Source organism: Taudactylus pleione, unplaced genomic scaffold, assembly GCF_031769625.1.
Source record: "Taudactylus pleione unplaced genomic scaffold, aTauple2 ptg000236l, whole genome shotgun sequence".
Classification (NCBI taxonomy): Eukaryota; Metazoa; Chordata; class Amphibia; order Anura; family Myobatrachidae; genus Taudactylus; species Taudactylus pleione.
The window spans coordinates 659,655-683,284 of NW_028284638.1; the positions used below are offsets into that span (position 1 = coordinate 659,655).

The window sequence follows — 23,630 nt, forward strand, 5'->3', positions numbered from 1 at the left end:
ACCATAGTACAAACATGACAACCATTAGGCAGATAGACCTGTGTATATTGTGAGGAATAACATTGTTTATCCATATAGCCCACTATCTGTAGTGTCCAGAAAAGTTGGAAGCATTGCACTCCAAGCAATGCATTGTGGTATATTTACTATTCCATGGAGTAGGAAGAAGATGAGCCATGGGCATGAGGTCAACATTTTGTAACAGGAAGTACAATACTCTGTTTTACAGCTGTCATCTGCTATATTCAGAAATATACTTGTATGTGGCATGGCTGTAAAGCAGCTTTATAACACTTTACATTTTGCTCTAATACATTCCAGGCACAGGAAGCTGGATAGACCTGTGTAAAATGGTGAAATGTACTATGTGCTTTTAATATTCAACCACAGAATTGAGATATGCAGAGCCTGAAAGGAGTTACAAAGCCAACATTTCTTTTCCAACGGTAGTGTAAATCCTCAAGTAATTTAATGGTGGTTACAATTTAGTCTGCAGCTGGTGCTCTAAATGCTAGGAAGTCTATTTTTTCAATATATTGGTAGTATAATAAAATGTGTGTTGTTAAACGGTGTAAAACTTTCCAAGTTTGTATGTTGCAGCACAATGAACTACTAAAGTGGACACTCTTACATATGACAGTTGTACAGATGAGGTTGCAGATTGCAATGTTCATGAATGGAGGAGAGTGTTAATTGGAGACACAGTGGGCCTGATTCACCAAGGATCACAACTGCTAATATGCATGCAATTGGCCAATCGTTCCGTACTGTGCATGCGTATACATCACAGTGTGCATGCGCAAACCCATCACTGCGATCGGAACTGCGATCGCAGAGACCACGCAGACCCATCATAGAGTGATTGACAGGAAGTACCGTTTGAGGATGGTGATGGGGGGTGGTCGGCGAAATGAAAAGTACAATACTTTTTGGTTTGATCCTGCAACCCACAAAGCAAAATTCTGGTGATTCAGTCAGCATATAGTTAAGATTTGTACTGTCACTACGGGAGGTGCGTTATTAATGAACATGTTTTCTGCAGTTTAGACACGAGGCAGTAATGGTTTAATTTGACAGACAATGTCAAAATTACTTTATCAGTCTAAATCTGGATGGAAGATTGAAAGGCTAATGTGGATGTTGGCACTGATTCTTTCACCTTAATGAGATCTCCTTAAGCCTGTTAAACATTGGAAACAGATGCTAGACATCACTAAAAGTGTACCAGGTCCTCAGTACCCTGTGTCTACTGTCTAGTGACAGCTTCAGTCATGTGTCTCACAGGCCAATTCAGCCCAGATATATATCAGCCTATAAATGTTTCTTACAGTATGTTGTAATATCACCTCTGAAGCTGTAAAAGTGTAATTGATGTATGGCAAACCCATCTCTTAAGTGGCAAATATGGAAATTGTTCAGGGTTATGTATATATTATATGTAGTACCTCATTGGTATAAGTCATCCTGGAAGATCTTACTTACACAGAAACATACAAATGCAGAATTTGGTGGTAGTAAAGCAGCTCTAGGTCCATCTAGTCTGGTTCTTTTGTGTCTTGTTTTTTGTATTCTCATATTTTTGCAAGAGTGCCTCATTAGGAAGTGGGCAGGATGGGGTAGGGTTCCCCACTCTTCCGGGAGTCCGTGGGATTCCCAGAAATTCTGGAGTCTCCAGGACATTCCAGGAGAGTGTATTGTCATTTTAAATCAAGCTATAAAATAGTATGAAACATTTTCTTTTTAGAAGCACGAGTGAGATTTTCCATTGCAGCTCTCCTATTTTTACTGTAGAGGTAACTTCTATTCCAGGGTTGGACTGGCCCACAGGAGTACAGGGGAAATCCCTGGTGGGCCCCACTGCTGTGGGCCCAGCCCCCTTCCTCTGGGTCTCAGGTTCCAGACCTCAAATTATAGATTGCTACTCATTTAGACAGTCAGTTAACATCAGCATGGGGGCTTGGTTTCCTTCTATAGAAAGTACACCAAGATTTGCCATTGGTTAGCCAAGCATCTGTGGTGGCTGGCAACACCCCCTCTGATGGTTGACCATACTCTTTAAGAATGGGCCCCTACCACTACATTCTCCCGGTGGGCCCTTTATGTCCCAGTCCGACACCGTTCTCTTCACATAATGCTTTAGCTGTGGTCTTATACAGTAACATGAAGGATGTGGCACTATGCGTGACATAGGTAAGTGCATTAGATTTATCCTTTATCTGGGAACCACTACTTCACTAACAGTGGTACAAGGTAGTCTGAAAACGTAGGTTTCAATTTTTTTTTTCTATCTTATATCAGATTAATGAGGGTTTAGTCCAATTAGGGGAAAAATATTTTCAACAGACGTTTTTTATTGTCATAACTTTGCATCCGCTGCAATAGGAAAGCTCAGCAAACAAGGTGCAATGTGTGCAAAATTGACTGATTACATATACAATTCCCTTGCATGTTGTTCAGTGATCACAAATGCAGTTGCACTGGCACTTAACAAGGCCCCTTAATTTGTGATACTCTGCACAGCCGTAAATGAGTCACAGTGACAGATTAAGATATTCCATCCTCAGTGCATATAACATAAGTATGTAGTGCAGCTATGCTTCACCAGGCACAATTTAAGAGGCTCCTAGGAGAGATTGTTGTCATTTCACAAAGTAATCTAGTTAATACAGGACTGATAACTAGCACTGTTGGGAGTATGTTGTGCTGGGATGTAGTGGTATACTACAGATTACAATATTACTTTGTAGATTTACTGTAAGAATTCTAAGAATAAATTACTAAAACACATAATGGTGGTAATATCTTCCTACTAAATTTCCCAAGGATAATACACTATATGTATGCAGAGCTAATGTTATTTATATCGTTTTATATAAATTCTTTATTTCAAGTTTTGGAAACATCACAAAAATAAAAAATAGTTACCAAATCAATTGTTTACATTTAGAACAAATGTTATTTTTGTCATTAAATGACACAACATACTTACAGGGGCCCATAATTCATGTGATTGCTAATAACTTGAAGTAAATATTCATTTGCTATTAATCTAGAATTCTAGATGTACATTAGTGGGTTTTTTTGCAACCTATACAAAATTTGAAGATTTAGTAGATCATATTGCTGCCTAAAAAGGAGTAATGCCACACTGTAGCTTCTGGAGGAAATACTTAATATTTTATGCCTAAAGACACTATTGTGGGGTTATGTAGGGTTAGCGTAATTTAATAAATATATATATATATGTATATGTGTGCGTGTGTTATATACAGTAGAATTTAATGAAAACTATAATAATATTTCCCTTATGGTGCAGGCATGTGGGCAATACAGGATATGCTGGAGCCAGTCATTATTTAAAATTCAACTGTCACCAAGAATTAACCTTTTTCATGAGTCAGTCGTATTTATCTATTTAATGTCTGCATCTGTGATATAAACCTACAAGAAAGTTCTTGTCTTTTGACTAATGGTAGTCTGTTGTGTCATTTATATATTTTACTTGTGGTTTTTCTAGCTGTAGATAGTAAGTTGTGTTTTATTTTTGAGACCAAACATACAGCAGATGCAAACACATGCTAATGTGTTTGATTTTTTTGGGGAAAAAAATTGGGTGTAGGCCATCATTTGGCCCTATAGCCACTCATTTCTAAAAAATATTCTGTTGCTTTCTCCATTGCTGCTCTAAGTGCACTTAGCATAAGCAGTCTCTGTATAGAGAGTTACTGCAGGTCGCTATTTACCAGTTTAGGGGCCCATACAGGCTGCAATTCCAACATCATTTAGGTTATGTTAGACCTACCTAGCCACAAATTGACGTGGATGAGACCAATGCGGCGATCATTATTATGTGTTGATGAATACTGAATCTGATTGGAATTTTACCTGTGTGAATTGGGAATAGCCGACAATATAATTGCGCAATGTCTGTAATAGCAATCTGTCCATTTCTGGGAGCACAGTGGTTATCGTAACGCTATATGTGTGTGGTTTGTATGTTCTTCCTACGTTTACACAGACTTTCGCAAGGTTCTTCGGGGAAATTGCTAAATTTAGACTGTATGCTCCACTGGGGCAGGGACTGTGAGTGCATACTTTTCCTTTATAATATATATATATGCTGAATAGATAAATCAAGGTTATTAATAATAAATAAATCTGCCTAAATAAACAAATCATTTGGAGGATGCCAAAACAGAACTTTATGCTCAATAAACATATTGTGTTGTAATATTGTATTTACTGTAAACTTAACTTTCATAATGATTGTAACTAACAATTCTACTAAAACTGCAAATAATTATCTTTCCTGCTTTCTCTTGCTATCACGCTGGTGTAAAACACTACCTAATATATGACAGCAGTTTGCATTGGCATGTGGCTGTAAATACAGTTCCTTTTTAGTCTGTTGATTTGAGATGCATGTTGGGCATTGGACCTATTTCACTATTATATTGCTGTTATAAAGTCAGTTTTGTCCTTATGCAGCTTGAAGATGGGCAATTATCTATGCCCAGAGATGTATACCCGGACCCCTGTGTTTTGGTTTACATTTTAGCAATACCACCCTGAAATATTTTGGCAAAACCACCCTCAAGTGTTTTGTTTCAGTTTTGTTTTTGTTTTTGGATTTCTATACTTGGACCTGGTTTTGTTCCTATAGTATCATTAACATCAACAACATTAATTTCCAGTCAATTTTGACCACCTCACAGCACCTGAAATTACGAGGGAGGGACTTAAATTTAATCCAAAATACGCAAGATACGTTTTTAGATCCGAGTTCCGAACTTACAGGAAAACTGAGTCTGGACTCGGTTCTACTTGGAGCCCCAAAGTGATTAGAGCCGGGACTCAGTTCGACTTGGAACCCCAAAGTTCAGTGTGTTCGGTTTTCAGCAAAACCGAACCGCTCATCTCTAATAACAACCTATAGACAATCAGCTCTGATGATCCAGTACACGTTAATAAATAAAGCAAACATCAGATTCCTTGCCCTGGAATGGAGTACCATGTTAGCTTGTTACAACCTATTGCTTGGAAAAGCTAATAGTTTCCAAAGCTACAAAGGAAGGATTTGGGGGCATTTATAAAGCTATTTCACAGGTGACTTTGCAAAATAAAAAATATATATTGCTCATGAAAAGCACTAGTTTTGTTACGTTATAAGCTCTTATATGTTGGTATGGATTACAGAATGCTGCATTCCACTTACCTGTAGAACAGTTTCCAGATCTGTGCCCTATTAGTTGGAACCTCATGCTTGCCCTGAGAGGTGCTCTCTACACATGATGAACTGAGTTTAATCACCAATTATTCTCTCAAAAAGCATCTTGCATATTCATTTACATAACGACCAACAGAAACATTGCTTTCTGTGTTATCACATTTTACCTCTTAAACCATAACTACAAACGCTCACCACTGTTTTTAAAACCAGGTAATATATGTCTAGTTTTCCTAATGACGTCTTCTTATTAATGTCTGATACCATCCCAGATTCCCAAACATCTGCCAACCTCATAATCATATTTCCTTTTTTAAGGGGGAACCAGGATTTCTCGGCCCTCAAGGAGAACCTGGCTTACCAGGCTTACCAGGAACCAAGGTAAGAGCTAATGTACTTATTATAGTACTGGAAATCTTAAGAACCCACTCCTCATGCCTGAACTTTGCAAATAATATAAAAGCCAGATCTTGTCACACTGTTGTCTATTACTGATACACTCTATAAACCAACGTCTGTATCCCGTACCCAACCCCTTAAGACAACCCAGATAGACAATGTTGATCATCTTTAAATCCAAGAACATAAAAAAAATGAAAATAAACAAAAATTTACTAAGCAAAAATGTTGGACTGTGCAATGCTAGTGCTTAATGGGATAATAATGGATTTTTATAAACAAATGGATACAATGTTTGAAATTGTCTAATGATTGGTTCCAGTCAGAAGGTTACATGTGATTATTTTGAGAACAGTCAGTTTGTTCACCAACTTGTAGATCATTATTATTTCAGATCTGATAGGAGCCAGAACTTAAAGGGAAAAACTATTTTCACTGGTTATTATTTTTACTTTCTTGTCCATCTTTTTTATCCTTGTTTATCTTTTTGAAAATACTGTATGTACTCATTAGTTTTGTTTTTTGCTGTTTAGGTGTTGATTCATTTAGTTTTTATGTTAATCATCTAAATACTTTTAAAGACAAAGCAAAATAAATCATTATGTCCCATATCAGATGCAATTAGTGGGGAATTGTCATTCAATAATTTTAATATCGGTTGTATATTATATTTGTTTTCTTTTTCTAAAAATTACGTCACTGATTCCGTTTCTAACTAGCAGAATAATATGGCTCCCATTCTTGCCGCTGTTTGCATGATCCAGACCATTAAGTTTTAATATTACTCTGAGAATTATAAGTACTGTAGGTCAAGATGACTCCTGCTTTAGTGGGAGGGTGTTTTCTCAGTCCCAAAGGCTTAAAGAACAATTATACCTCACACTGAAAAATCACATTTCCGAATGTAAAAAGATGATACCTAACGCTTCCAAAAATATTAAATTAGGTTATACGTGACATCTTGCTCTCCAAGATAAATACAAGTCTGGTATGCATTGAATAACAGTGACATACAATTTTATCTCAAATACCATAATTTCCACAACACTAAAAAAACACTAAGGGGGCAAATTAGTTGTAAGCGATGCTGATGATGTGCCAACTTATATGGTGTGATAATGTTCAACACATGCCAGTATAACATTGCCCAAAATGCCCGATTCCTTTCCTGTAATTATCCAGGATGTGTGCAGCCGCATATTGTGATCACACATCGCAGATAAGTGAATTGCCCCCTAAGATAGTTATTTCTAATTAATAACAGTCACTTGTTTATATAAATTAACTGTTATATTTTATTATCTTATCCTGATTTTAATTACTGTATGCACAATCATTTTCAGTGGACTTACCACTTAGAGATACACAAACTAGTAATGTACTCATCCCCATAATGAGAGCCCTGAGAGCTGGCACATTCACTGATGGCTATTGGAGGGAATTTGTATGAGCTTAGTGAACAAATAAAAGCTCACACCCACCAGCACCACTACATTACAGTGGAACTCAATTGATTTGCCATTGCAATTTGCAGGGTATAAATCTGGGTACACGATATATGATGTCTGTACCCGGCAATGGCACGATGCAATGGAAGGATACATTGCGCTGTCCATACACACTGCACGATGCAGCATGGGGTCATTCCTCCTATTGTCCCATCTGCTGTGCAGCACAGCAGAATGGACGATGCAACTGAACAACCCGTAGGCATGCATGATTGGGAGTGCACGGTATGCAATCCACGTGATATATCGTTCTGATCTGCGTCGGAATGATATATTGTGCGAGGGATTGCATATTATGTACCCAGATTAAGGCAATGCAGTGTCTTTTTTGCTGCAGTAATTGTATCATACATTATTCTTTGTAGAAATTCAGCACTGGTTTTAGTTATGGCATAGATGGTATGTAGGTTCAGTAATGTTTTGCATATTACACAGCACACTTTCCCTGCCGGCTGCCACATATCAAGCCCCCGTGCTGTTTAAAGGGTTATAAAGCAGCCCTGACATGTAAACCAAACCACCCCAAACATATGTATATAAAAACTTAGTGTAAAACAATATCTGTGCTTAGGGTAATAATTTTGGGGGCTCAAAAATTTACTTAGCTGCGCAAGGATTTCTCTATGCTGTTATGTGCAGAGCATGCCACAACTACAGCACTGAAACCCAAGACTACCTTATTTCAAGGATGATTGGTTTACATTAATAAATGCAGAACAACATACTAGTATTCTCAAAAATAACAGCCATTCTGACAAGTGCCAGGATCAACAGATTGCCAGTCCAGACTTAACACACAAATCATTGCTCTGCCTCCTGGTAATCACCTTGACATTCAGGCAATACACTACCACTCTCCCATTCACATATCACACATCACTCTCCCATTTACATACTATATCACACAGTACTCTCCCATTCATGTATCACACAGCACCCTCCCATTCGTGTAGCACATCACTATCACACACAGCACTCTCCTATTCATGTATCACACAGAATTCTCCCATCCACATATCACACACAGCACTGTCCCATTCAAGTATCACACACAGCACTCTGCCATTTACGTATCACACACAGCCCTCTACCATTCACATATCACACAGCATACTCACATTCACATATCACACAGCACACTCCCATTTATGTATCACAGCACTATCCCACACAGCACTCTCCCATTCACATATCACACAGCACTCTCCCATTCACATATCACACAGCACTATCCTATTTGCATATCATACAGCACTCTCCCATTTGCATATCACACAGCACTCTCCGATTCACATATCACACAGCACTCTCCGATTCACATCACACGGCACTCTCCCATTCACATATCACAGCACTAACACACAGAGAACTCTCCCATTTGCATATCACAGAGCACTCTCCCATTCACGTATCACACACATCACTCTCCCATTCACACAGCAATCTCCCATTTACATATTACACAGCACTATCCCATTCACATATCACACAGCACTGTCCCATTCACATAGCACACAGCACAGTGACAAACTGTAATACCCCTTTTATACCAAAGTCCCGGGTCTGACCTGGGGTTTGGAACACATTTCCAACCCGGATCAGATCCGGGACAGACTTTCCCACTGCGGTTCCAACCCGGATTATGCCCACGTCAGCACCATTCACACCGGAACCGGGTCTGCAGTGACCCGGCTCTTCCGACATTGCAGTAGACGCTTGGAGATTATGTAATCTCCAAGCGCTACTGAACCCAGCCAATCGGGTAGAATGTGACACATCCCAGGTCATCGTGACCTGGCTAAGGACCATTTATACTGCAGGGTGACACGGGAACAACCTGTGCCCAACCCTGCAAATTCCCCGAGTTGGATCCCCGGGTCACTAGACCTGGGTGGATCCATTTACACTGACTAAAATCCCGGGTTGATGCGTGTTCACATGCAGAAACATGGGATTTTAATGTTGGTGTAAAAGGGATATGATTGAGTGTGGTATAGTATGTCGCCCGTCCAGATGGGAATCAGTATGATTTACCACCGGACCTAAGACCGGAAGTGAAGATCCCGACGGGGTAAGTAAATCAACTTACCTTCTTTCGGTATGCCGGGCGTCGGGCTCCCGGCATAGGGATAATGATAGGTGTCGGGTTATCGACCCCTATCATTAGACCACTGATGGGATTTGTCAGTTGGGAAGCCAGCCTTCGGCATTTCGACCATCGGCTTCCTGACTACATACCGTCCAGATGTCAACAATTATTAGGTCGACTTGATAATGTTGAAATGGGCATAATGTGAACATTGACCATGTCGCCATTCAGTATGAGGACACTGATGTAATGTTAATATTGTTATAATGTTGACAGTATTTTTTTAATGTCACGTTATCCCTAATCCTAACCCCTGACCCTAATGCACATGTCGACATTTTCACAAAGTTGACATTTCATATGTCGACATTCTGTACATGTTAGCATTTTCTAGGTGAGACGTTTATGTTGTCAACATTTTAACTGTGTCGACATTCTGGTGTCAACATTATGTGCTCCTACCACAGCCCCTCATGGCAGTTAAAAGTTACATACATAAAGGCATCCACATGTGTGTTACATAGTAAGTAATTAGTGGATTTGGTGTCCTAGCATTTGTCCTAGTGGGACAAAATTCCATACTGTATCTATGTACATCTTGTTATATTTCCTGTTCAATTTAAACCATTTAACGTATATTGTAAGTAACTGATGTTTAGTTTTCCACCTATGTCTCAAGTGCCACTTATTCCTGGACAAATTCACCATATTAAATGATTAACAAACCAATCTATGTCTGTTCATCTGGCGCCCAGTGAAAGGTATCAGATGTTGTGGTGCAGGTTCTGTGCACCAGGAAGTAACTTCCTCGGATATTTTTTTTTTTTTAATCTTGCTCCAGATAAGATCTGTCTCTGAGCAATTCTTGCACATGTGTCTTGTTCTGCCACTGGCTATGCTGCCTTTAACATAATAGCACAATATAGTATGCAATACTTTAAATATTATTAAATAGCTTTAAAAAAACAACAATTGGCATACAAGACAGTGTATTTAATTGTTTATTTACTTTGCTCAAGATGTGAAAGTCAATTTAAATGTCACAGATGAAGCATTAAGTATCAATCAATATAACAGTACATTTTACAGCTGTTATTTTATATGATCAATTATTTCACAGCTGTGTTTTGGTTGGAACATCATTTTTTGTTAATATTGCTTTGATGTTTTGTTGTGTTTGTGCTATTTTGACAAGCCAAAGATTGCTATTGTATTCACTCTTTAGAAAAGGTGTGTGTTTGTTTTTTAAATTGGTTTTTATTTTTATTTTTTTATGAAATAGCGTTTGGAAGATTTATTTCAGCTGTAAAAATAATGACTGTAAAATTTGTATCTGTAGGGAGAACGTGGTGAATTGGGACCTCCAGGAAGAGGGGAGAGAGGTCTCCCAGGAGCACTAGGTCCAAAGGTTGGTCCTGGGCAGTTTCACTGGACAATTCTGCATTCTGCAAAAGTCCATCTTAAATTAAATAAACTATTATTCAGTTAAAGTACCAAATGAACATTGCCATAACCTTCTGTTATTATTTTATTTTTTGGGCACTTGGACAGATGAGTGGCATATCCTGTGTGATCACTCACTCTAAGTGCTGAAAACCTCAACATTCAGAGTGGTTGCACATTTCAACACATTTGCACTTTGCTCCATAGTAGTAAATAATTACTAATTTTTACTATCTTCCATTTTATAAGTTAAATGAACACAGTGGGAGTAACTTTCTGTTACCATATCCATAAATAGTGAAGATTACATACACTATATTCACATATGGTTGCAATCACAGCCTTGGAAGACCATGTATTCACAAGATACTCAGCTTGGAGGTGTACGTCTTGATGAATAACTGAATAACATAAATGAACGCTGAATGATGTATGAAATGGCTTGCCTGACATGGCAGAAGAGAGGAAAAATACTTTTCAATAATTATTTCTTGCATCATTGTCTCATACTGGGACATGATATTTCTTAACTCCAGGCATAAATGTCAGCTTTAAATTGAATCCAAATGGTTTCTGACTTCCTAAGATTTCTTATGCATATTTCTAGTATATTTTAAGATATATTATGGGAGGTATGAGGAGATCCCTATCAGGTAATACATTTTCAGCCTTGCACAGCAGGGTCATGATAATACAGGTTACATTATTGTATTTTTTCCCTTGTGCCCCCCATGGTAATGTCATTCCAATGAGTGTTGTCTACATATTGTCTTTTTGCCTGCTATTGTAGCACCTTTCTAAAACAATACACTTGTCCTGTAATTCATGATTTTCTTAGTGTTCCAGTAGTTATTCACATTATATATTACATGAGACAATAAAGCACATTACTAATTAAATGAAAAGGGATGAGAGTTGCAAGGCTTTGATAAAGTAGTGGGTCTTGAGAGCCCATTTGAAATTTTGAGATTGAGAGTCTCATAGGGAGAGTGAGAGAGTTCCAATGGTAGGGAGCAGCATGGGCAAAATCTTGGAGGCAGGATTGGGAATAAGTAATTCAGAGGAGAGGCAGCATTCATTTGTGGAGCAAGTGGGATGGCAAGAGTGTGAAGGGAGGTAAGATCAGAGATGTAAATATGAGTGGATTGGGTGAGGGCTTTGTAAAGGAGTGTGCGGTTTTTGTATTGGGTTCTGAAGGGGGAGGGGAGCCAGTGTACTCTATTTCCACTACAGGTAGTGGAAATAGAGAAGTGTAATCTTGAGAGGAGACAGAGAAAGCATGGTCAGAGACATAGGAGGACAGCCAGGAGAGGGCATTTTCATGCAGGCCAAGGGAATGAAGGATTTGCAGAAGGAGAGGGTGGTCCATGGTGTCAAAGACCAGCAGAGAGGTCAAGGAGAATGAGCAGAGAGTAGTGGTCCTTGTATTTGGCAGCAAAATGGTCATTGTGAGGGCAGAAAGCCAAACTGAATGTTGGTAAGGCAGTTGTAGACAATCCGCTCAAGAAGGTTGGAGGCAAAGGGAAGGTGAGAGATTTGGTGGTATTTATTTAGAGTGTGAGGATCGAGGATGGGTTTTTTAAGGATAGAAGAGACAAGGGCAAGCCTGAATGCAGACTGGACAGTGCCTGATGAGAGGGAAATAAAGATGGGCAAGATAGGAACAGGCAGCGGGAGAGAGGAAGTGGAGAAGGCAGGCGGGGATAGGATCAAAGTGGGTGGTGGAAGAGGGCAAAGATTGGATTAGGGCCATGACTTTATCTTGAGATACTGTGGAGAAGGAAGTCAGAGTGAATAAAATGGTTGGAGAAAATGGGGACAGGTAGGCTGGAAAAGAAGGGGATGGGATGACATGGTTCTGGTAAGATTTGATGTCCTAATGGATGGATTAAATTTTAGATGTGAAGTGGGTGGCGAAGTCAAGGGCAGAGAATGGGGAGAGGAGAGGGGAAGCAGAGTAGGAAGTTGAAAGTGGCAAAGAGATGAGAGGGTGGGAGGACGGAGAGGATATAATGATCTTGAAATAAGACTTAGAGAGGGAAAGGGCAGCACTGTAGGCCGAGAGCAAAAATTTTAAATGTGCAGACTTGATCAGCAGTTCGTGAACACTTTTGCAAGTATCTGGTGCATTTGTAATTCCAAGGTTGAGGCATGAATCTGCGAGGGTGAGTAATGAGCGCTGGAGCAACAGAGTCAAGAGCAGAAGAAGTGAGGGAGACATTGTATAGGGAAACAGCTTGGTTAAGGTCAGGAGAGAGAGACATGGAGGAGAGAAGTAAGTTGAGCTGGGACGATAAGGACATAGTGTCAATAGCCTCAAGGTTGCGCATGGTGATGGTAGGTGAATGGATTGTTTCTTCCACTATGTTGAAAGCGGACATAAATGCTGCTCTTATATTTGCCTATGGATCTCAGATGAAAACCAGGCAGGAGTGCACCGTGAATAAACTGATCTTGGGAGCGATCTTTAATAGAATCTCAGAACCGCTGTAGTTATGATGTATGTGCGACTTCTTTAATCAGGTATGTATTGCCTGTATATAGATGACCGGCATAAGTCTTACTGAACCAGCAGTGCCGCGGTACTCTGGTGTGAGAAAAGAATACTATGCAATTAATATTTGTAGTTTCTGGTGAGGTAATGACAGGAGCAATAGATGATGCGTTTCTCTGCCTGGTAGTTTCCTCAGAAGGAGGAAGTGATGCTAACTTGTGACACCTATTCTGCTTTTCTGTTCATTCAGATATGACTATAAATGCAAAAACACCCATCACTCTCCTCATTTTATTTATTTTTACCTGATTTACTGGTTTTATAAGCCAACACTTCGTAAATATAGCCCATGGATTCTTTACTTTTTTCATGCTTTAAACATGCTTGATAAAATTTGATTTTAGTTATAATTTTTGAATGGGTATCTGTCATGTTCAAAACTCATTAATTGCAAAAATACTGAATTAAAGGTCAGTGTGTGACATTAAGCAGAGATGAAGAAAGTAGGTACTAAACCTTCACAAATTATATTACCTGCTAAAGGCCGGGGCATCATTATCTTCTGGACTGTCCATGAAACTGTATCTTTTGACTGAACTTGAAGAGTCAGTATAACCATAATTTGCGCGGCAATGTATAGTATTAGACTGGCTGTTTCATGGTATTAACTCTTTACTTTTGCATTAAGAAAACTGATCTTGCAAGCTATTGTGGAACTACACGTCCCAGCATGTAATTCCAGACTACATCCACAAGAGCGCAATACTGCTGTTATTTCTTAACTGATGATTTTGTTTTCTCTGTAAACTACTCAGAAATTGTTGGGTTTTTAATTGTTTAATTAAGTTTAAAAATGATTTTTAAATAACATATTTAAATATTTTATTTAAAAAATATATATATATAGGTTGAGTCTCCCATATCCAAATATTCCGAAATACGGAATATTCCGAAATACTGAATATTTTTAGCATGACTGAGATAGTGAAACCTTTGCTATCTGATGGTTCAATGTACACAGACATTGTTTAAGTTACAAAATTATGTAAAATATTGTATAAAATAACCTTCAGGCTGCGTTTATAAGGTGTATATGAAATATAAATTAATTTAATGTATGTACACAAACTTTATTTGATGCACAAAATTATAAAAAATATTGTATAAAATGACCTTCAGGCTGTGTGTATAAGGTGTATATAAAACATAAATGCATTCTGTGTTTAGATTTGGGTACCATTCCTAAAAAATTTCATTATGGTATGCAAATATTCCAAAATACGGAATATTCCGATATCCAAAATACCCCTGGTCCCAAGAATTTTGGATATGGGAGACTCAACCTGTATCTAGGGGGTGTTTTACAACCCTCCCATACCCTATGTGCATAGGTCCCTATTATAAAATAACTTCCCATCACCTATAGGCAATAGAACCCCCAGAGGTCATAAATTCTAATAATAATAATACCCCCCCACACCCTATTAGTATTAAAAAAAATCCCTATTTTCTAAACCAACTCTCCCCCCTGTAAGAAGACCCTTTTTCTTTGAGTCCCCCCTCCTCCTCCTACCCTGTGACCAGTATGTTTTTTTATTATTATTTAACCCCCACCCCCTCCTCCAGAGTTATATGTCTCTTTATTGTCCCCCCTGATGCTTGATGACTGGTTATCCCCCAACCCCCATGGGCATACACACACACCCCCCTCCCCCATACGCAGAGCACAGCAGAGTGTGTGTCACACCTCTGCTGAAGCTGATCTCTGCACTTGCAGAAATCAGCCAAATAGTGCTTGGAGGGGAACTAAGTTCCCCTCCTCGCACTGTGATCCCCGACACATACATCCCAGAGTGCCGTTCGCATGGCACTCTGGGGTGCGATATTCTGGGAGTGATTTTGGCTGTCACAGACCACCGCATCACTACGGGGAGGTCCGGGGAGTCGGAGGAGATCAGTTCTGCACTTGTGCAGAACTGATCTCCTCTGCAAAAGCCGAAGGAAACAGTGGGGCAGCGTGGTTGCATATGATGCGACATTGCTAGCTAGCTGCGGTCGCATCACATGTGAGCTGCCAGTTAACTGGTTACACAACTGCAGAGACATGTTTCCCAAGTTAGCTTTATTCTTTCCTGCATGTTTCACTATTTAGACAGGCACCCCAAAATCTGCTACTTGCTTGGCTTATTCCTGTTTTGCTTCCTTTAACCAAATCTTTTCTTTCTGTTCTGAATTTTTGCTGTCCCAGGGGGAACAAGGGGAATCTGGATCTAGAGGCCTAAAGGGGTCAAAGGTCAGTGACTAGTTTTTCTATGAAGCAGTGTTCTTGTGATATACATAATATATAATAACACAAATTAGTTGCTGTTTAATAGATTCTACTGTATTTGCATGCGTCTTTAGTCTTCTGTAACTAACTTTTCACCCTTTTGCGATGGCTCCATCTAGTGGCTTGAAGAGAATAACATAAAGTGTTTGATTATTTAGTTAGAGTATCATCATTTAGGGGTCTATTCATCATCACTTAATTTATACAAAACCATGTGAAAATTAACATTTTCACCTACTTTTATATAAATTAAGTATCGGGGCCCTTAATCATAAAGGTAACGCAGGAGATATCACTGATATCTTCTGCTTACCTTTTAGCCCTACTCTTGCCGACTTGTCCCATACACCTTCTGCTTACCTTTTAGCCCCACTCTTGCCCGCGGTCCCCCATACACCCCATATACCCCATACACCAGCTGGAGCAGTGATGAAGTGCTTCGGCGCTCACGGCGAGATAGAATGTTAATTATGCGGGGCCTCTTAGTAAATTGTGAGGAGCTGAAATGCCACAGAAAGGGTTTATCATAACTGTATATATAATACCTGCAATGTCCATTGCACACTATGATAGCTGTTTTTTTTAATTAACGAAAAATGTTTACAAAACATTTTTGATTGAGCTCTTATATTTAAATAAAGTAATTCAAGGTTATAAAATAAACCAGATATTTATTAATAAATTATTTAAGATCTGATTACATGTATAATCTTCATATAGTGAGGTGACAGATCCTAGCAAGAACAATGATGGTGATATTAATCAGGAAGCCTCAGATAATTGAAACGGTCACAGCTGCATAATAGGGGATGTTTGGCACTCCACCACTCCTTCATCTGATTTATACAGTTCCTGCATCAATTAAATAATTAAAAATGATCAGTGACATATTTTAGAAGTCCAGTAGATTGTCAGAAACATTTCAGGAAAACAGGAGGTAATAAAAGGTACAAATACCTGAACCTTCAGTTGTTAGCAATCTATATATAATACTTACTGAAGCCATGGAAAGATAATAGACAATGTAAACAGGTCCTGTCATAGACCTGCAGCAGAGCAAGAGTGCACTCGCTTGGCGAAGATATCCTTTAGCTGCTCTGCCAATCCCAAGGGGTTTTCAGTACTAGCTGCAATGTGATTTGCTAGCTTTGATCACATATAGGTAGGGAATAATTAAATCTCTACTGCTGTGTGGGGAAGCATCAACCAGTGCACTGCATGCTCATTGATGTCTACAGCCCATTCATTTTTATAGGCTGTTATTTCAATGGAATGTCCTCATGTAGTGGACAGCTCCATAGACACAAATATGACTACAGCATAATTCCTAACATTTAACATTTCTAATTTCTAAATGGCTTTGACGTCTCCAACTGGGTGATGTGGTGGCATAATGTTTGTGGTTTGTTCACATGGCAATGGGTTTGGCCATATGCCATTGGCATGTCTAGTCCTTCTGAAGTGCACGTCTAGGATGTTTTGCCACAATTCCTGGCAAAACATACTTGATGAGCAGGGACATACCTCCTAACTTCCTGTAAGTAGGAAAAGCCTGCTGATAGTGGTACAATGCCCAGAAATCAGCTCTGTTCCATCAAAATCGTGACAGTTACTGAATAAGTCACTAAATATGCAATAGTAATGAGTGCATGAGTATGATCCTGGTACCCACAAGCCAGGGGAACCAGTAGGGACCCAGTTTTGTAATCCATATTGGGTCAAGCATCTATAGGTGTAAGGGTCTGATTGGTGTTTCGGGCTGCCTAGTGGACTAGGCCCAATGCTCAGTCCTTGGTCTTGCATGTAATGGAGGGATTTGTTTCTTTCTTTATAGTCGTCCATTCTGACTGGTAAGGTTACTGAAACAGCAACTCTTAATGTTTACAAATCAGCTTAGCTATGCCCTGCGGTATGACAAACCCACACAGTTTATCCCTAGACTAAAAATCGGGATTGCAGCTACACCTGTCAAATTTGATTGATGTACTTAGGGTCTCATTCAGACCCGCTCGCAAGCGCCTATGCGCTCGCAAGCGGGTCAATGTTGAGGCCCTGCGCAAGCTCCGGAGCGAGAGAGACATTCTCTCACTCCGGGACTCACTACAAAAGGGGTGGCTGTCGATGGTGATCGACAGCTTGCCCCGTTTTGTAGGCAGGTCAGGGGGGTTGCTACACAAACGGAGGCGTTCCCTACGGTAGACGAGACCCTACCTTGTGGCAGGGTCTCGTCTACCGCAAGCCCCAGTGAGCCAAAAGCTCACTGGGGCTTGCGGTAGACGAGACTCTACCACAAGGGTCTCGTCGCAAGCCCTGATGGTCGCGAAGGTCTTGACCATCGCGACCATCAACCTGGCTGCTTGCTAAAGCTGTGGGTGGTCACCCACAGCTTAGTGAGCGGCCAGGAGGCCGGGTCGGAAAATAGAAGCGGCCGCCCTCATTCAGAGCGAGCGCTCGCATTTTGCGAGCGCTTCTGAATGAGGGCCTTAGTTTGGCCTTTAGTAAATAAAATAATTATAAAACTACACAAAGCACCAAACATCAAGCAATTTGAGCAAATCCCCCCAAGTGCCCAAGGGGCTGTAAGATCCTTTTATAGGGCTATAGACAGGGGACATTTGTTCCATGCACTGTGACTGGCCTGATTCCCCAACATGTATGGCAATGAGAATTGTACTAATTTTATTATTTTGGAAGATTCAGGAGCATCTTATATATTTTGACCTCCTTTCCGAAAGATGCAAGGAGAGCATGACGACTTCATCACCATAGCCACGCTATGCAAAAACACAATTCTTGTCATTGCTCTGCAGGGGACAGGACTATGCTGACGAGATTCACGGTGAATCAAGCCACCATGGTCCCACCTAGACAATTTTAGAAAAAAGTGTAGCAGAATGGAACGTGGCCTATCATGCTGGTAGTCCGTGAAGGCTTCCCGAAACCTAGGAGTCTCCCGGATAATCCAGGAGAGTAGGCAAATATGATCAAGAGCAATTCACAAATGAATTAGCCAACAGCGCAATAAAGTAATTTGTTTGCTATTGTTTGTTGCATCTACTGTAAACAGTTGCCCCACAAACATTACTATGAACTGGTTTTGCTGAGCATAGACTAGTGGTTACTATGTGGATATTATAATGTTATAATATAATAGAACTACACATTGCATATCTAGAGAGACATCAAGTCAGGGCATCGGCTCTTACTGTATCAGCTGTTCTCAGGATTATGACATCAAAGCTACAATACACTCTCACAGAACAAACAGCTGCTTAATCCATAATAGTGTTGTTATGTTACTCATGGAGTGTGTCATAAATCTAATCGTATTAATCTAAAGACAACTTTTAGGACTTGATTGCATTCCATTTATTTATTTGTTTGTTTTTATGTTGTGTTGGATGCTCTTGCATTGTATTTATGAGCACTGTATATATATTTTTTGAGGTCTGTTTATTATGTGATGTTTGTATTAACAAAGATGTGTAACAAGAAGTTTGTTGTTGTTACATTATTGCTCCTTAGCATGATATTTTATGTCAATTTAGGGGGATTCTGGAAGCAGAGGTGAGACTGGACCCAGCGGTCCCAGAGTAAGTTTGCTTATTTTACTCTTTCACTTCTTTTCATATATATATATATATATATATATATATATATATATATATATATGTCTGTATAGGCTCAGTGTTGGTACAAGGCAAGAGAAAACTGGGTTTTGGACTATAGATAGTCAGTAATAAGGTCGACAATTGTCTAGGTAGACACCAGATGTTGGACAGTCAATAGGCCGACAGAGACAAAATGTCGACACACAAAAGGTCGACATATAAGAAGGTCAATGGGAACAAATGGTTGACATTGCCAAGTGTTGACACAAAATTGGTCAACACACTTTTAAAAAGTTTTTTTAGGGTTATGCACTTACCGGAGTGTTAGGGTTATGCACTTACCGGAATGTTAGGGTTAGGCACTTACCCCGACGGTTAGGGTTAGGCACCAGGAGGAAAAGTTAGGATTAAGCACTTGCTGGAGGGTTAGTGTTAGGCACATGTACATGTCGACATTTTGTCCCTGTCAACCTTTTGTCCTGTCGACCTATTGACTGTCCAACATCTGGTGTCTATCTGGACACTGCCAACCTTTTTACTGTCTATCTCTTATACCACACCCGAAAAATCTATAGTATAGGAATACTGATTGGTCCTACTTCTATAATAAGAAAAAGGTCAGCCTAACAATTTCAGATTTGTGAGTCCCATACATTAGAGCACAGGTTCTGAAACTCGGCCCTCAGGACCCCACACAGTGCATGTTTTCCAGGTCTCCTCACAGAATCACAAGTGAAATAATTAGCTCCACCTGTGAATCTTTTAAAATGTGTCAGTGAGTAATGACTACACCTGTGCACCTGCTGGGTCACCTGGAAAACGTGACCTGTGTGGGGTCCTGAGTTTTAGAACCACTGGATTAGAGTAATTAAATTATTATGATTCTGCTGATGATGATAATAATAATAATATTAAATATAGTTTTGAGTCCACTGCTTTCTTGAAAAATACCAGAACGATTACTGATCACTCCTTGCAAAAGAAGAAACATAAGGAAACAATATCCTTTTTTTCAAACTTTTAATTTGCTAATCTATAGTTTTATTTACTGATTCGAGTTCAACTACAATACTAAGTTTTATATACATATATACGTCTGTAGCTTGATCTAGAAATCAGAATGTCAATAAATTTGATAGGGAAACTAATTAGGACAGAGGAAGCAGGAAACAGAATGTTGTGCAAAAAGACGCAGGGAATATTGAGCTGTTCAATGTGAAAACTAATATCCACAATTACTGTTCTCAACTATATTGATATTATATGTTTTATTACTGTGTTATCATTAGTGTAACACAGGTAATCATTCATAACCATTTAATCTTGTTATTCATAAACAGTTATGAACAAATACCTGTGTTACACAGTAATAAATCATTTAATATCAACATAGTTGAGAACACTAATTGTAAGCATTAGTTTTCATGTTGTACAGCGCCATATTCTTTTTCCACGGAATCCTGCTCCCCATGTCCTTCCTGGTCCCGGCCCCCTCCTCATGATGTCATGTGCGACAGCACTGTGTAGGTGTGTATGTCACATGGTCATTTTTACCTGTACAATGGATTTTTCATATAAGAAGTAAATATACTACTTACAGTATGTAAAAGATAAAATATACAGGGCAACTGTACTTTTTAATAGGAAGGCCACAACAGCCAGGGGCGTATCTATAATGGGTGCAGGGTGTGCGGGGAACACGGGCCACTGGGTCCAGGAGGGCCCCACACCACACACCCTGCACCCATAGAATTACTTACCTCTCCTGTGTCCCACGTCGGCGTGGGGGCCCGGCGCTATAAAAACAACTGGAAAATTGCCGCTGTGGCCATTTTCCCGTCGTTTGGACATGCGCAGTACATGGAAAATAGCTGCCGCTGCCATTTTCCCGGTGACCAGCGCATTCTCTATAGACTCTGGGCGCACTCTAGTGCCCAGAGTCTATAACTCCGGTGCTGGCTGCGCACAGCTCAGTGCGCTGCCGGCCAGAGAGGAGGGGGCCCCTGACGACAGCCATTCATTAAAATAAACTATTACTTTAGTTGTTGATACAAATTATATTGCAAAACTATGATAATAATATAAATAACAAAATACTATTAAAATAGACAAATTGGGGCCTGTTTGCATCAGAGTGCACAAGTGTGATGTAACCCATAGCAACCTATCAGACTTAAGCTGTCATTTTTCTAGTGAAATTCCAAAAATAAAAGCAAATGTCTGATTACGGGTTATAGTATGTTGTACCACGTTATTACATAAGTCTAATATTGCATTCATACCCACATTGTACTGTAAGAAAGCCAAATATGTACAGGCTCTTTATGCACTCAGGAAAGCTACAAAAATTCAACTTCTGCAAATATACAGTATCTTCTAAACTTTACGGTGGCGAATAGACTTATGGTTCAAGATTTTGCTTAGATATTAATTAAACTTGATTTCATGTTAATTTTCAGGGACCCCCCGGACAAAAGGGAGATCAAGGAGCAACGGAAATCATAGATTACAATGGGAATATTCAGGAAGCATTGCAGGTAAGAGACAGCATGTTCCTAATAATAGTATATACCTATTGGGGAGTATTCTATCTGCTTTATGTCCACTATTCTTTTGAGAACTAGTTTTTGCTTCATATTATGTGTCTTTATCAAGTATCTATTCCAGGGAAGTTAATAAATCACTCTGACTCACTGAAAGTCTTTAAAGCATTTAGTCTCTCTTACCGTTTATTTGAATACTATTGACTGGCAGTAGTATAGTGATATTCTCCTGATTATTCCCTGACATCATCTGCCGAGGACACACATCATTTATTACAGTCTTTAAATGCTAGTTAGTTTAAGGCATAAAAGGTTTTTCAAATGTGATAGATACAGGTTTATTCTGCTTCACTTGGGAACAAGCGCTTGAATTAAACCCTACATATTTTTTTTTCTAAGTCACAATTGGAGGCTGGAACATTTCCTGTATCCATCTATCATGCTCACCAATTCCTTTATTGCTTAATTATCAAACATTTGTTTTAGAAAATAATCTCAGCAATGTAGCAATTACTGTATGATGAATTAATCAGTGCAATGTTATTTCTTGTTACTATGACTTATCATCAGAGGATCACTGCCATTACAGTCACGGTAATTCTACCTGCATGGAGTGATGTTCCGTGTTCCACGTGGCCCTGTGATGTGTTTTCCTTGCATGCTTATAATATGTGTTAATAGTTATATGTAAATTGGATATTTTGTAAAGAAATTAATAGGAAATGTATATTTTTACCAGTAACTTTCCACATCAAGATGCAAAATTTGTGGAATTACTAACATGTCGAGATATCAGAAGTACATGTGCAAATAGCAGAAGTACATTGTAAACCGTTGTAACGAATCAAATATTAGCTCTCATTAGTAAAGCTAAAGCTTTATGAATGAAAACAATTGTTTTATTGGTTGATATTGGTTACATCTGAATTTTCTTCACCATCCAATTAAATGAGTCTGCATGTCACCATAGTGTGTATAATATACAAGGCTAGAATTGTAGATTCACCTTTTATTTAGAAAAGTACATTATAGCACGCAGAGTTCAGCACTTTTCTCTAGCAACTCCTGTTTCTCTATTTGTCTTAAATGTTCTGGTGAAATTTCCGCTATGATTATGTTTTGCCTGTAATATCCCTCTTGTATTTGTTGTGCCCAGGCTTCTCCCTTAAGCTTAGTACACATGCCGATCACTCGGCTGATCAGATTAAACTCTCCCGATCAGCCGAGTAGCGTGTACCCAGCTTGACCCCCTGTGATCCCTGTGCATACGGAGATAGAAATATTAAACTGCACATAAGATGCAATTTCCCGATTCAGCAGTTGCAGAAGTGTTTTAAGATGTTTATTGGCTAACGCTCCTGTATACACACCTATACTATCGTCGTGCCGATCAGCTGATATCAGATGCAAAATTGACACATAGGGGGTAGATTTATCAAAGCTTGGCGAGAGATAAAGTGGAGAGAGATAAAGAACTAAACATTCTGCTTCTAACTGTCATTATACAGACTAGTGTTTGAAAAATAACAGATAATAGCTGATTGATTGGTACCAACCACCTTATCCAAGCTTTGATACATCTCCCCTATTGTGATGCAAATAATTGTGTAAATCGAAATAGAACAAAATGTTTCTTATACAGCAGCTCCGTATGATACATGTGTTTATATTTAGCATACTGTACTAACATTTGAAATTAAAGCTTTCTTCAGTTATAAATAGATTCTGTAAAATTAAAATAAATTATGCAGAATATGTCAAAAAGCTGCATCCTGTATATACAATTATAGTAGGTGTACCCTTCAGTGTTCTATATGTTGGATGAAATGTTTTTGTCTGCAAATATGAACTGATAAAAATACATGTCTGTGCTAATAGACAAGGAAATATGGAACAGTAATGTTTATCACTGGTCTGGCCACCTTGGTTGTATATAGTGTTAATTCCAGCACCCTGCACCTGTAACAACCCGTGCAGTTCCTCTTTC

At 39.2% G+C, this 23,630-nt stretch overlaps 1 protein-coding gene across 1 annotated transcript in view; it reads left to right on the forward strand.

Moving 5' to 3' along the window:
- The window catches only part of COL25A1 (collagen type XXV alpha 1 chain), a 519,499-nt gene that overhangs the window by 443,391 nt on the left and 52,478 nt on the right, over positions 1 to 23,630 (forward strand). Inside the window, exons 19-24 of the mRNA XM_088479454.1 lie at positions 5,546 to 5,608; positions 10,563 to 10,631; positions 15,409 to 15,453; positions 19,038 to 19,082; positions 21,560 to 21,637; positions 22,214 to 22,237. Coding sequence (XP_088335580.1) covers positions 5,546 to 5,608; positions 10,563 to 10,631; positions 15,409 to 15,453; positions 19,038 to 19,082; positions 21,560 to 21,637; positions 22,214 to 22,237 — 324 coding nt within the window. The remainder of the gene's footprint in view (positions 1 to 5,545; positions 5,609 to 10,562; positions 10,632 to 15,408; positions 15,454 to 19,037; positions 19,083 to 21,559; positions 21,638 to 22,213; positions 22,238 to 23,630) is intronic.